Source organism: Leuresthes tenuis, unplaced genomic scaffold (assembly GCF_036924035.1).
Source record: "Leuresthes tenuis unplaced genomic scaffold, fLeuTen1.0.hap1 SCAF_6, whole genome shotgun sequence".
Lineage (NCBI taxonomy): Eukaryota > Metazoa > Chordata > Actinopteri > Atheriniformes > Atherinopsidae > Leuresthes > Leuresthes tenuis.
In genome coordinates, this window is record NW_027325360.1 from 24529173 (window position 1) to 24542522 (window position 13350).

Below are 13350 nucleotides of genomic sequence, written 5' to 3' on the forward strand. Positions count from 1 at the left end.
TTTTGAGACTTCCCACTTAGTATGTTACTCCCTTTTGCAGGTTCAACACCAACCCCCTTTCCATGTAACCCGCTGATAATGCGTTTCCCCAGCGGGACAGTTTCAGCTCATTCCCCCTCCTCTGGCCAACAGGGGGGGCAGGGCCCTGGGTTAGGACCTGGACAGGGTCGCTCCTGGGAGGAGGAGCCCAAACCTCTGCTCATGTCTCAGTACGAGACCCTGTCCGATAGCGAGTGACCAGAAACGCCACCGCACAACAGGACCCGCTAACAAGTCAGCCTCCTCTGCTGCTGCAGCTACACACACGCACACACACACACACGCACAGTACTGTCGAGACGTCTGCAGACCTTCCTTCTACATCTGCTCCATCAGTCATCAATGAAGACTCGTGTCCTTCGTCCTCTCGCACATGAGATGACCAAAAGTGATGAAGTGGAACTCTGGTGCTCCCTGGGTGTGTGTGTTTGTGTGTGTATATGTTTGCACTTACATGTTATGCATTCACTCCAGGACTACTCGAAAGGACAAATCACTTGCTTTCTTTTTTTTTTTTGTTGTTTTTTTTCCTAAACTTTACTACTATTCCTCACTGGCCTTATAAATACAGACAAACTGACCGTATCTTTTGGGCGTACTGGTCAAATCTACTTGCACTCGCGCGATGACTGCTGCTCTAGTGACAGATAATTGGACCGCAGATTTGACCTGAGAGCAGCGGCCCACGCAGCGAGGACCCATTTGTTTCTTCACAGTGAACTCCAGGTGCAGGTACCTGCTACCACTACAAGAATACATGCAACGAAACAGGAGGGGAATCAACATCTTGTTTTTCTTGTTTTGGTTCTTTATTTTTCTCTTTTTGAATTATGTCAGTCCAGTCCTGTGTTTTGTGAGCTGAGACCTTTAGTACATTTTGATGGTGAACTTTTGATGGTGTCATTTGTTGTCTCTTATCTGCAATTATGTATCTTTTTTTGGGTTGGGATTGAGGGGCAGAGGTTATGTGGGGGAGGGGTCATATCATTGGTTTACAGGGTAAACTTGTAGTTCATTGCTGATGTCATATGTTAGAGGGAGGGCCCTGGAGAAAGGCAAAGCCTTTAGGAATCGGTGTGGGAAGGGGTTGATTTGCCAGATGGATGGCACTGAGACAAGTGACACTTTCTCACTGTTTTTATATTAACCATGTCTGTGTTTGTTGAAAAAGTTTTTGGATATTAAGCACTTAGTTGTCAGTCTGTTCACAAAGGCATTTTTAAGAATCTGTTTTTCTAGGGGCTGCCGAAAGTGGACTCGAGAACAGCTCAGAAATCCAGTTGTGGAGGTATCCTTGAACACCAGTCTTTGATTTTTGGTCTTGCTGCCTGTATTCTCTATCGCTCCCACACTCGAAGGGACAATCACATTGAAATAAATGATGACTAAGCCGCTACGAGCAGGTTGCAGACCAACCTTTAAAGCTGCTCAAAGGCTAAATTCCGCAGCATCACTCTGAGTTTCTTTGCATTTCAGTGGTGACAAAAAAAGCCATCTTTCTATGACCCTTGGTCTTTAGCAATGTCAGCTCTAGCTGTACTGCTAAAACCCTTTCTTGGAGCTGTTGTGACAGTCTGACCTCTGACCTTTTACTGCCCCGAGGAGGCACAGAGACTCCTCATACCGGCAGATTTTGTACAGTTATGAGATATTCTTAGTGTTAAGTGCCATTTATTTTACATATACAGTACTGAAGTTACCAAGTGACGCACAAGTTTTATTTTGGCCCCGCATGCCAGGGTTTCTACTTTCCACACAGGGAAATCTAAAACAAAAATGAAATGAAACTTCTTGATTAAAATTTTTCTTTTTTTTTTTTTCTTTTGTGTGTGTGTGTGCGCCCAGCCCCCCGCCCCCCCCCCCCCCCCCCAAATCGGTCACCGCCTTAGCTTTTAACTGCTTCACTCATCATCCTTGAAACCCGAAACAACATCCCTGCCATGCTTACCGGGGCTCGCCTCAGACACTATTTGACCTTTGACACTTTAAGTGTACTTCATCGCACCTCCTGTGTGTGTCTGTGTGTGTGTGTCTGCGCGTGTGTGTGTGTGTGGGTTGGAGGAAGTCGAGGACGAGGCGTTCTGATGGCATTTTTTAACATTAGTTGACACGTTCTCCCACTTTCGCGCAGTATTTAGAGGCTGCTCTTTGTGCAAATTGATGTGAGAAATTTCTGGCTTGTGACATCATACAAGCAGGGAATAGTCGGCACCCCCCCACCTCTGGCTGAACACTCTGAAGAAATACAAGTAAGCTGGTGAAGACTCTCCTCCATCTCTCACTCATTTTGTCACGGTGAATTGTAACAATACAGACATGACTGTTATAGGACTACCTCCTCTCCTCCTTCATCCTTCGCGTCCGATGGTGAAGTGTCCAGCATGCCTCACCTGCAGACAGCTCATCTCAGCTGTGTTTTAGTCCTTTGTTCTCAATCAATCAAAACCAATGGAAGGTTCGTAATTTCATCGTTCAAGGCAAAAAACTCAAAAATAACAGCCAGGCTGTACGTTGGTCACTCTATATGTGTATCATTGTTCCTCTGCTGAAATGTAAGAATGTGACGCTAAACAGACTAAGCCATATCCAGCTGTCCCTTAACCGATGACTAACATGTTGTTTTTAAAAGTACACTGAAATTAGTTTTTAACATGCATCCAGTTTTCTTTTTGCTCTTATAAGTTTGTTAAATGCACACCTTTGTCATCATAAATCGTATGAATCATTCAGACCGAAAAAGGACAAAGTTGATCACATGTTCCCTGGATGGTGGGTGGGGGATCGGCAAAAACAGACATTGTTCAACCATTTTGTGCATTTTTTTTTTTTTTTTTTTATTATAACCCACTGTATAATAGCAAGGATTGTATATACAACTGAAGAGATGTAAATATTTATGTGGCTTGCTTCAAGGTTGGTATTACAAAAAGAAAAAGAAATATTCACATGGTTAAATTCTACATGCCCACCAGCAAGCTTTGTGGATAGCAGTGTAAAAATGAAAAACAAACAAAAAAAGAGACACTGCCTTAATGTTTAAATAAAAAGCTTATTGCCACTCATTGTGTCAGAGTCCCATTTGTTGGCATCTGTATTGAATTATCGTTAAAGCAGGTAATGCAGTAAATTCGGGTCCAGCAGGGGGCAGTACACACACATTTTTCAGTTGCAGGTTAAACTTCAGACTGAAGTCTGAAGGAGATCCATCTGAGTATGTTGCCAGCTGTCATCTTCCTGTGGTGACCGACGTCTCATAAAGTTGCTGTTTTTGATCTGCTGGAGATCAGCAGCTCGTTGAGGTCAAACGGCGCGATATCGTTGTTTATGCGACTTTCATGAGTTCTGCTTTTCAAACAGTGAAGTAACATGTTGTGATTTTTCATTAATTATCCTTCCTCAACTCATAACATGCACACCAAAGAAAAAAGTGCCATTTTTAAGTTTATTCTGTGTTCAGGGATACTTGTATGTTGGTGTTAATTGAGTGGCTTTAAAGGAGTATGTCTTAACTCCACTTACAGAGTTGATGAATTCTTGAATATTCACAGCATGTTGATAGCTACTCTGGAATTTTTAGCCTGCGATTTGTTCAGTGAAGGCAAGTAATCTGTAATTAATGGGTTGATGCTCACTGTCATGAAGGATACAGCATCCAGAGTCCGCGCGTCGAGGTATGCTTGAAAAGGCTTTATCTTAAATGTGGGAGCATTGATACCTTGGGTGAACATGATTTCTGGGGTGATGACAGCTTTATGTGTTTGCACTGCCTTGTTTGGGGAAATGACTGAGATTTGCAGCTTGGGTCATATTTCATGCTGTGAACAGTGCGACATGATTTGCTACGATGTGAAATATCCATCTAAAGGGAACTAGAGGAAAGAAAAAAAAAAGTTCCCTTTATAAGTTTTTAGAGTTGAAATTGAATTCTCGTTCATGTTCATGTCTCGTTCACAATATATTATATATAATGCCTGATAAAAGTAAAGCGAACAAACCCAAAAGTAGAGATGTTCTTACTCCGGACTGGACTATAATCCATTGTTCCATGTGGACAATCAGATTGAGATGATCATAAATCTAAATATCTAACTTCTAAAGGTCAGACTTAACATGCAAACATTCAGTTTGTTTGATATTTATCATTCCTGTGTAACTGCTTCAAGATGATATGGTTTGGTGGTAAACCCCCATGTGACTCCTGTAGTTTCTCCAAGCAAGCAGTTAAAAAACATCCCTCAAAAGCATTACTAATAGCTAAAGCTCCACGTAGTATCTTTAAATGACTGATAAGGTAAATGTTTGAAAGTAAAACATTTCTAAGGACCAAAAAGGAAATTTTATTCATATATCTGGAGTGGAGGGACACAGTTTTCATTAAACCCATCAGTACCTTAAATCGCCGGTTTGCAGTCTTTGATTTAGTGCTAAAAAGCTGTTCTGCTTCACTCCTGCAGCGTGTCTGTGTACCGATCGAGCTGAAGCTTTTGCACCCGTTACGTTTTAAATGCATAATAAGAAAGTGGTGCAGTCAGCTGATTTTTACACCTGATGTCAGTTCAAACATTTGAACAGTTCTAGTTATTTCATTGAAAATGAACCACCTTAGACGAGCGAGACCTTATTAAATACAAAACTGTGTTCAGGCCTGTTAGCAGTCTCACCATCAGGGGGCACCTTGGTCTTATCCACAGCTCAGAGACCGGCGAGGCTCTGAATAATGTGAGCTGCTGTGGAGAGACCCTGAGGCACCGATCCTAAACTCTGCGCCAACACCGGCTGCAGGAGCTGCTGTTATTTTAGTTGCAGTCTGATATTTAACGCCTGTACATACAGAACAGTTGGCACCTTAATTTACAGTCTGTGTTCTTCTGCACATAGAAGGGAAGATGGTAGAGGAAAATGTGTTTTCTGTCATTCTTTAAATAATACCAGACTGATGACGCTTATAGGCCTGTATTCACATTCTGAAAAACTGAAAATGTGATAAGCAGGAACAGCAGATGACCTCCGATGGAAACAAAGCAACAAATCCTCATAAAGCCGTGTAAGCATTTGGGAGTCGTCTTTCCATTTATTCATTCAGGATATACATCTTTTTAAATAATTTTTTCTTTGATCAGGACAGAAAACAATGATTGACGTACAAAAATATAAAGAGAATTATGAAGTGCCTTGATGCAACATATACAATAGGAAAATATTTTACAGTAACAAAATCAAGTGTTGGAAAACAAAAGAATCACACATGAAATCACCAAGGTACTTAAGCTGACACCCATCAACGTTCTCTCATCTTTCTCTGACATTTCACAGACCTTCAACACATCGCTAAACTCCTCCCAGGATCTTCACTGTTTTATATAAAAAGCCTTCTCCTGAGCCATCTCGTCTGTAATTTTCCTTTTCTTTTTTTTTTTGAAGGAGCGGGTCCTCCTGTCTCACTCTTTCTCTGACTACTTACTGTTCTTTTCTCTTTAACACCCCTCTTACAGTGCAGATGCACTGCCTCAGCTCCGCGCTCTCCTACCCTTCAAACCATGAAATGAAACGAGCGCAAGACCTCGACTGAGAATCAGGAATACATTTTTGCAAAGAAATAAATCTGATACCCAAGAAAATTTGAGGTAAAGTCAGAAGTATCAATATTTGCCATGTTCAGCAATCTATATATATATATATTTAAATTTCAATAGATATATGAGACATACACATACAGCACAGAAAAAAATACATCTTCAACAGGGAAATCTGATGTAGTGTCATGGTTTCACTCTTCAACATGTTTGATATACTTTTGATGAGATGCTGCTTAAATCTGAAATGGGCATGAATTACTCCAGATATACAGCTCATGTGATCAAACACAAGTTAGATTTGCTAACAGCGTTAGCTCCAATGGCCAAGTTAACTGCATTCCTGTCATGGTACAAGTTGACATCTGTTCTAATATTACATTAGTGACATTTTAACCGGCTTAGACTTTCCAAATGGCTGGTTTCTCCCAGTCCAAAACCGTTTTTGTCATATTTTTGAGGCGCAGCTGAAACAGACTAACCTAACCACTAAACAAACCGCAGCTGGAAATGGTTCCTACTTTTGACTTGCTTCGTGGCAGCTGAGTACAGTTTTCTCTGTACTGAGATTTGTGTCAGAGAGGGTTAATTGTTTCCCTCTGATTATCTATAGTTTGTTTTTTTGTGGCAAACTCCAACATTTGGCACCAAGGCAGGTTAGAAGTGAGTCGATTGAAAACAGGCTTATCATACAAGGACTTCCACCTTTCTGAAAGGCCCTGCTCTCCACCATCTTCTAACTACAGGTCCTGTGGTCCGACACCCACACAGCTCTGATGAATTATGTTTTTTTTAGTTTTAATAAATAACAACTACGGTTTGTTTTTGAACCACCCAAACATTATCTTTGGTTTTTGCTCTGCAGATCTTCAGCAACTCTTAAAGACCAGACAAGAAGCTGTTTATATATATATAAAAAAAACACCTTCACTGCAGTATTAACAGCAAGCTAACAACTGTTGTTATCTGACATTGCTGAATATAATGTTGGAGAGTTCCCAGAGGCCTATTCAGACAGCTTTAATCACCATGTTGGGATCCCTCTTCAGTCTCACCTCTCGATCAAACGAAGCAAGCTGCAGCTAAGTGGCATTCTGCAAGCTTTCTGTCTAAGTGTGTGGAGTTACTAGAAGGAAATAAACTGTTCAAACTGTCTTTGGTCCAAGTTTTCAGATGCGGCACAGAAATTCCCCACTGCACTGCCAAAGTCCTCTGAGAGAACTGTGACATATAGAAAACAAGTGCAATAAAGCTATATTTAGTAAGCTTTGCATTCGTGTGACCGGGTTTGCGCAGGCTTGGCTAAAATCCGCAACACGTGTCATCTTTGCTTTTCCCTGTACACGCAGATATCTGTGATCTGATTGTTACCTTCACTAAGGTTACAATCCAACCTGAAATAGAGCAGAGGCTCCCAGTTTATCAGCTTTTGTATTAAATAAGACATTAAACCATTGTAGTGCAGCTTTAAACTGTCAGCGGCCCTTTTAAAGACTGCAACAGAAGGAAATCTTAATACACTCAGGTGTGATGTCACAAACTGGTTCCCAGAGTTTCAGAGTGGGGTTTTTCAGGGGATCCAGGTATTTCCCTTTCAGTGTGGGCCTTTCCAAGTTCCAAGTCCTCCCAAATGAAACACAAAGAAAGAGAGAAAAAGAGAGAAGAACACTGTGTAGCCCTCTAACAATCTGGGCTCTACAGGTCCTCTGTGTAGATGATACAGGGGCTCGTATCCTCACTGGACTCCAGCTGCACTGTGGAGACGAACCAGCGGCGAGAGCCTGTGGCGCTGTAGTTGAGTGTGGTACGATAAGTGTTCTTGGCGTGCTTTGGGTAGATGATGGTGGTGCTCTGGTAGCTGATAGGCCTCTGCCGAGGCTCCAGGTACACCTGGGTCTTGTAGCTCCTCCATGTGCAGTTCCGCACTGCCACCACTGTCTCGCTGAAGGAGGTGGGCGTGGGAACTGGGGCGCACAACACCCGGTCTCTGTAATGCTTGTCGGAGTCGTACTTGACCTCTGAGCTGCACCTGGAAAATGAGAAGCCAGCTGTTCAGAAACTCATCTGAACCTAATCACTAGGTGTCAGTGTTAACATGACAGCATTGTTTGAAATAAGAAACAAACCACCACACTGCAGACACTGCTACTTCCAATAATATCGGGGATCTCTTACTTGATTTCCTGCTCTGGTTTGGGGTTGACTTCGATGCTCTCTCCAAAGAACACAGGGTGCATTCGAGTTTTTGGGTCTGTTCCTGTCGAGTTCAGCAACAGGTAGGGCAGCTGCACAAAGGAAACACGAGTTACAATCTAACACCAACATGCATGACATGCTGAACCGTAAACTTTGAATGCGTCCTTTCAAGGAACTCCATTGAAAAATACCAGCATTGTTGAGGAGTTTCAACAGAGCCAGCGACCCAAATTAAAAACATTGCACTTCCCACCCTCTCCAGGAAAACACGCCTTAAACCTCCCACATGAGAACTTGCCTTATCGATGGCAAGACTGTTACTGCGACAGCAGTCAGACAAGAATCACAGCAGTCAGGGCAACACTTCTGTTTTAATTGAAATAATTACATAGCGTGGGCCCAGCCAAGTAAGTTGTTGGTGGAAAATCTCTTTCTCACAACATTCCACTGCAGTTCAGGCTGGATAGAGACGTGTGAGCCAGACACCGCCTGAATGTGTTAGGAAAATAAGCTAACAGATGTTGAAGAAAAGGAAAAAGGCAAGTCTGTGGAGCTGCTGGTGGCCCGGCTGAGTGAAGATAGCACTGTTTGAAAATGTTAACAAGGTGACAGTCAGGTGACAAAGCCAGGATATGCAGGAGAGGTCAGTGGTCAAGTTCAAAACAACAACTCCTTCACTGGTTCAGATGCAGTGTGTTGCTCCGTGTCACTTACTGGCTCATTAGGAGACTAATGTTTAAGTATCTTTAGTTTGACCCCTATAATAGGTGCTCAGGGTACGTCTAATATTTCAACCACAAATTAATTTACTGTTATTTTTACAATCAAGTCATCAAAAATGTCCATCAGAGTATCCCAAGCACATATCTTTAAATGACCTGTTTTATCCGAATGAAGTGACAAAACTTAAGATTTTCAGTCAACAGCGCAGTTAATCGACACTGGAGCCTGAAGGGGACACAAAGAGCAGCCCCCAGAGTTCAGATACCACAGACTACAACTGACTGTTTTCCTCACAGATGTGTTTCCAAACACTATCGGTCTGAATTAAACAACACCTCAAACACAACTGTGGCACCTCTCACATTACACAGGGGAGGCTGTCACATGCTGTGGTCTGACTGCACATGCCGCTAGAGGAGACGAGCAAGAACAGGCCAAGGGCGCAACAGATCACTTCGTGAAGCTCGTCTTACCTCCTGCCCACCATCATCCACACACACTATCAGAACGGTGGCGCTGAACTTGCAACTCTGTTAGTTTTGCAACGCGGGACAAAGTGAACTGAATCTGCAGGCTGTCAGTTATCAGCCGCTGTTAGTTCATGACCCGGGCACACTGTGCAGGTATGTGAATGTCTTTCCTCCACTGCTTCAGCAAGGAGGATATTCTAGGTACTTCGGCACAGAGAGTTCTGGCAATGTATGCAGAGCAAATGCGAACAGAGGGTCAACAGATCCCCCAACAAGCACACACAAAGCCTAAACCTGCCTGGAAGCACATTGCTGCCCAGAAGAAATAGTCTGCAGCTGAGCAGCCCACACAATGTACAATGCACAATGCAGAGCAACTGAGAGAAACGCCAACCCAAACACAGATTTCCAGCTGCTGGCTGTTTGTTAAATCAAAGCCTCAGACTTTACATCCTGTGTTTGCATGGATGTTGTTGATGGGAGTGCATCTGTATCACACCGCAAGGCAGATTTAGAAAAGGTCATGAGGCCTGCCTCCTGCCTGTCTCTGTCTAATCCACCAACAGTTGAGCCACCTCCGTGAACTGAACACAACCTTACATGACCACATACATATATTTACATGCATCTGATCCCTTTTGTAAATTTCTTCACATGTAAAAAAAAAGACAGAAAAGAGATTGAGGTATAAAGATTATTATCCTGCATCAGCATGAATTTGACGTTTTGAATTTGAAGTTTGAAAACAGACAGGCTGTCTGAGTATTTATCCCTGTTTAATTTAGAAGTGAGAGGTCATCAAACACTTATGCAACAGCCTGCTGCCGCTCAAACAGGCCTCTGCACCCCAAAATAGAGCTTGAGGATTGTTCTAAGGTGGCACACAAAAACAACACAAAAATAGAGTTGGAAAGAAGAAAAACCGAGCTCACAAGCCAGCCAAGAGCAAATAGGAGCAGCACCTAAACAGACAGATCTTTAATAAGAGATACTGAAAATCAGAGAAGTCATACTAATAGTTTTATGTGTGTGTGTGTGTGTGTGTGTGTGTGAGAGAGAGAGAGAGGCTTCAGCAGAACAATACAGCTCCCGGGACATGGTGCTGCTTTTCTGAGTCCTCCCTCAAACACTTTCAAAGCAAACACGACCTGCACAGACATGTTCTGATGGGTCTGGAAACTGGGAGTGACCTGGAAATGATTTTCACTTAAATCAGCCTCGTCTTGTTTGACACACAGGTCACAGCAGGATGTGGCATTGAAATGCATTTACCCTTTGAAAGAAAAATAAAAACTGTGGCAAAGCGCCACAAAACTTTGTTCCATTGGAAAATATTCAAATCATCTTATTTTTCTGTGATGGCTCCTCAGATAAATAGGTGCTACTATTGCCTTAAGGTGCACCAACGGTCTGGAAAGATGATTTATCATGGAAATGTTGCACACATTGCTGAACATTTTTTAGATTTGTGAGCAAGAACTAAATCCCTGAGAGGAGAGTGCTCTTTATTAAGCAAAAAACATAAGTCATGCTGCTGCTTTTAGGGATATCCAAGCAGGGACTGTTTGAAGCTGTTAATAGCAAATAACACACTGGGTCTTCAATAATTACTGACCCTACGTATCCACAAGCACAGGCTTTACAACCTGCACATTGGTTTCCAGATTCTGATATACATTTCAAGTACAGTACAAACAGATCCTCATTCACTGTGCCATTCTGTGAAACCCTTTCACTTCTCAACTTCCAGATTCTCAGCTTTTAGTAAATAAATCTTAACAGACTGAGCAGGATACAACAGGATGTACATGTAATATAGATTAAACCGGTCTCCTAATTAATCTAAAGCTTAAAGCATGCTGTGTTCTTTTTGTTAACCACTCAACTCCATGTGTTTGAATGTCTTCAGAATTGGTCTACAATGTAGAAAAACTACATTCTACTGTTTGACCTTCCTCTAGTAGCTCAACTTGAAAATCTGAGAGTAGAAAATAGTCATTCTTTGGTTAAATGGCCCATAAGTCATAGAAAAAGGCAGTGTATGACAGAGAGTAGGCTACACTTTGAAAGGTTCCAATCCAAACAGGTTGGACAAGTACAGGCCTGGTTTACAACAAATTTTCCCATTTAAACCGATTTCAGGAGAAGGGGGACAACGCAGGCCTCCTGATTATTTGTTTATTTAAACCTTGTTAAAGGTTTTAGCATCTGAAAGTCTGGCCTACTGAAATCACAAAGTTTACAGATTTGATTCTAATCAAAACTCTCTATCCTTTTTGTCAACATGACAGATGTTGACTGTTCTTATCGGGCAAGCTGTAAGAAGAGGGACTGAAATTTGGTGGCACCAGTTATCTTTTTGTTACTCACACCTTTGCTCACATACATGGTACTGAAGCATCAATAATCATCCTGCTGAAACCCACTGGACCTCTGGGAGTCCCTGGACCCCAGTTTGGAGACACAACTGGGCCTACAGTACTAACTCACTAGGCTTTGCGACATCTGTGCATTCAGGACCTGGTTGATGCCCCGCAGTGAGAAAGAACACACATTTCTGCAGCCGCTTAATGAGGGCCAGTGGCATCCTCTGCATGAGTGCAACATCAGAAGTTTGCAACTAAGGAATTCCGTCCTGAGAAAGAGAGCTTCCAGATGTTGTGTGAGAGAGACTGAAATCAGTTTCTGGCCAAACACAAAAATGCTCTCAGACTTTCAATTTGTCTCAGGGCAGCGTCTCTATTTGTCATTTATTGGTTTTTTAAAATTTATTTTAATCATTGAAAATAATTCACGGCAGTGTCTATAAAGCATCCATCTACCCATTGCCTATACCCGATTAATTTGAGTCAGTAAAGTACTGGCTGCCAAATTATTCTGAAAATAAAACAGACCTGCATATTAAAAATTGAACTAAATACAGCAGCAGGTTTCTTACCAGTTTGCCCTCTCTGCATTCCTTTTTATAATATCCATGCTGGCTCTCGACAGGCGTCGTGCAGCTGCCGGAGCGCGACTCGATCAGAGCCGGGGAAAGTGAGCAGAAGGGCGGGCTGGGACTGGGGGGCAACCCCGAATCCGGACTGTCGAGTAGCCCTTCCCGGTTCTTTCCTTTAAGGCTGTCATCCATTGCTTGTAAATGTAGGTGCCCCACCATTTCTGGGACGACTCGGGTGAAAAAACACCTCAAGACAAAGTCGCTCTGACAAGTTTTTCTTTTTTCCCCGAAGCGCTCTGAGCTGCTGCGCGTTGCGGTGTTTTCGAGAAACAATCCTGGGAGAAGTTTTTTTGGACTTCTAACTTTGGATTTCTGCAAGTGGAGAAGAGGAGAGAAGATCGAGAAATGATATTCAACCATTTAGCGACTCGATGTGGGCAAAACTGCACAAAGTGACACCGACTCAACATTCAGCTATTTATCTTCAAACCATACTGTACCTGCGCGTCGGAAAGGATCGTATTTATTCCGAAACTTTATACAAAACGTGTGAAGAAATCGGAAAGAAACCTGAAAAAGACTCTGTGTGTCTTCAAAATTAAACAAACAAACAAAAACGCAGTAAAATCCTCACAAAACAGAAAGTTTACAGTGGGTCTGGCACCGATCTGGATGAGGACTCCTCTCCTCTGCTTTGCTCTGTGTTTGAGTGTGCGCACTATGTGTGTGCGCTCCACTGGAGAGCTCTCTCTTGATGATCCTGCCAGGCTTTTTTTTCTCTCTTTTTTCCGCACCTGGATCTCGTCCAGCCCTCATGATCTGGACCACTTCCATGCACAACCGACAGGGGCGAGCACGTCCCTTCACTCCTGCTGTGCACTGCAGCTTTGCCGAGTGTGTAAAGCGACCCCATTGTTGCGCCTTCGAGCTAATTAGACAGGGTCCTATCTGCCGCAGTTAATTCTCCAAGTCATAATTAGCAGCTGGACATTTATCAGTGAGAACATCTTTAATTTAATCTGCTTGATAGAAGGCGTCGAAATTGAGGAGGCAATGACCAGCTGGCAATACACCTAGAATCAACTTAGAAAGGAAACATCCCACTTGAGAGTTTAATATCAACCATTCAGTTGGAAGGATTTCAAATGACACTACTTGGTCATTTTCAGTTAATAATACTGGGGTAATTATCAGGTAGTTACTAATAACTTAATCATCAAAATCAATATTTTGCACTCATGATTAAATAGTAATTAGGAGGTAATATCATCCCAGTAATAAATTATTAGTTGTGTTATTATTAGAGTGTCATTATTGAATGAACATGTTATGTGTTTCTATTGATAATTTGTTATTTAGTTATTATTACTATTATATAAGAATAGCAGTAGTCACATTAAGCCTCAACACT

The 13350-nt window shown here is 42.3% G+C and overlaps 2 protein-coding genes across 6 annotated transcripts in view; one reads left to right on the forward strand and one right to left on the reverse strand.

Annotated features, from left to right (window-relative positions):
- Positions 1–3097, forward strand: part of ncor2 (nuclear receptor corepressor 2) — an 83188-nt gene extending 80091 nt beyond the window's left edge. For all 5 annotated transcript variants that reach the window (XM_072388378.1, XM_072388375.1, XM_072388380.1 and 2 more), the window contains one exon: positions 41–3097. In XM_072388378.1, the coding sequence (XP_072244479.1) occupies positions 41–237 (197 nt within the window). In that variant the 3' untranslated portion in view covers positions 238–3097. The remainder of the gene's footprint in view (positions 1–40) is intronic.
- A 1989-nt stretch (positions 3098–5086) lies between these two features.
- rflna (refilin A) lies at positions 5087–12698 on the reverse strand. The gene is made up of 4 exons (XM_072388373.1): positions 12440–12698; positions 11940–12311; positions 7788–7897; positions 5087–7641 (listed from the first exon to the last, which is right to left on the reverse strand). The coding sequence occupies exons 2-4, from the start codon at positions 12156–12158 to the stop codon at positions 7308–7310; spliced, it is 663 nt and encodes a 220-aa protein (XP_072244474.1). The 5' UTR covers positions 12159–12311; positions 12440–12698; the 3' UTR covers positions 5087–7307.
- Positions 12699–13350: the final 652 nt, after the last annotated feature.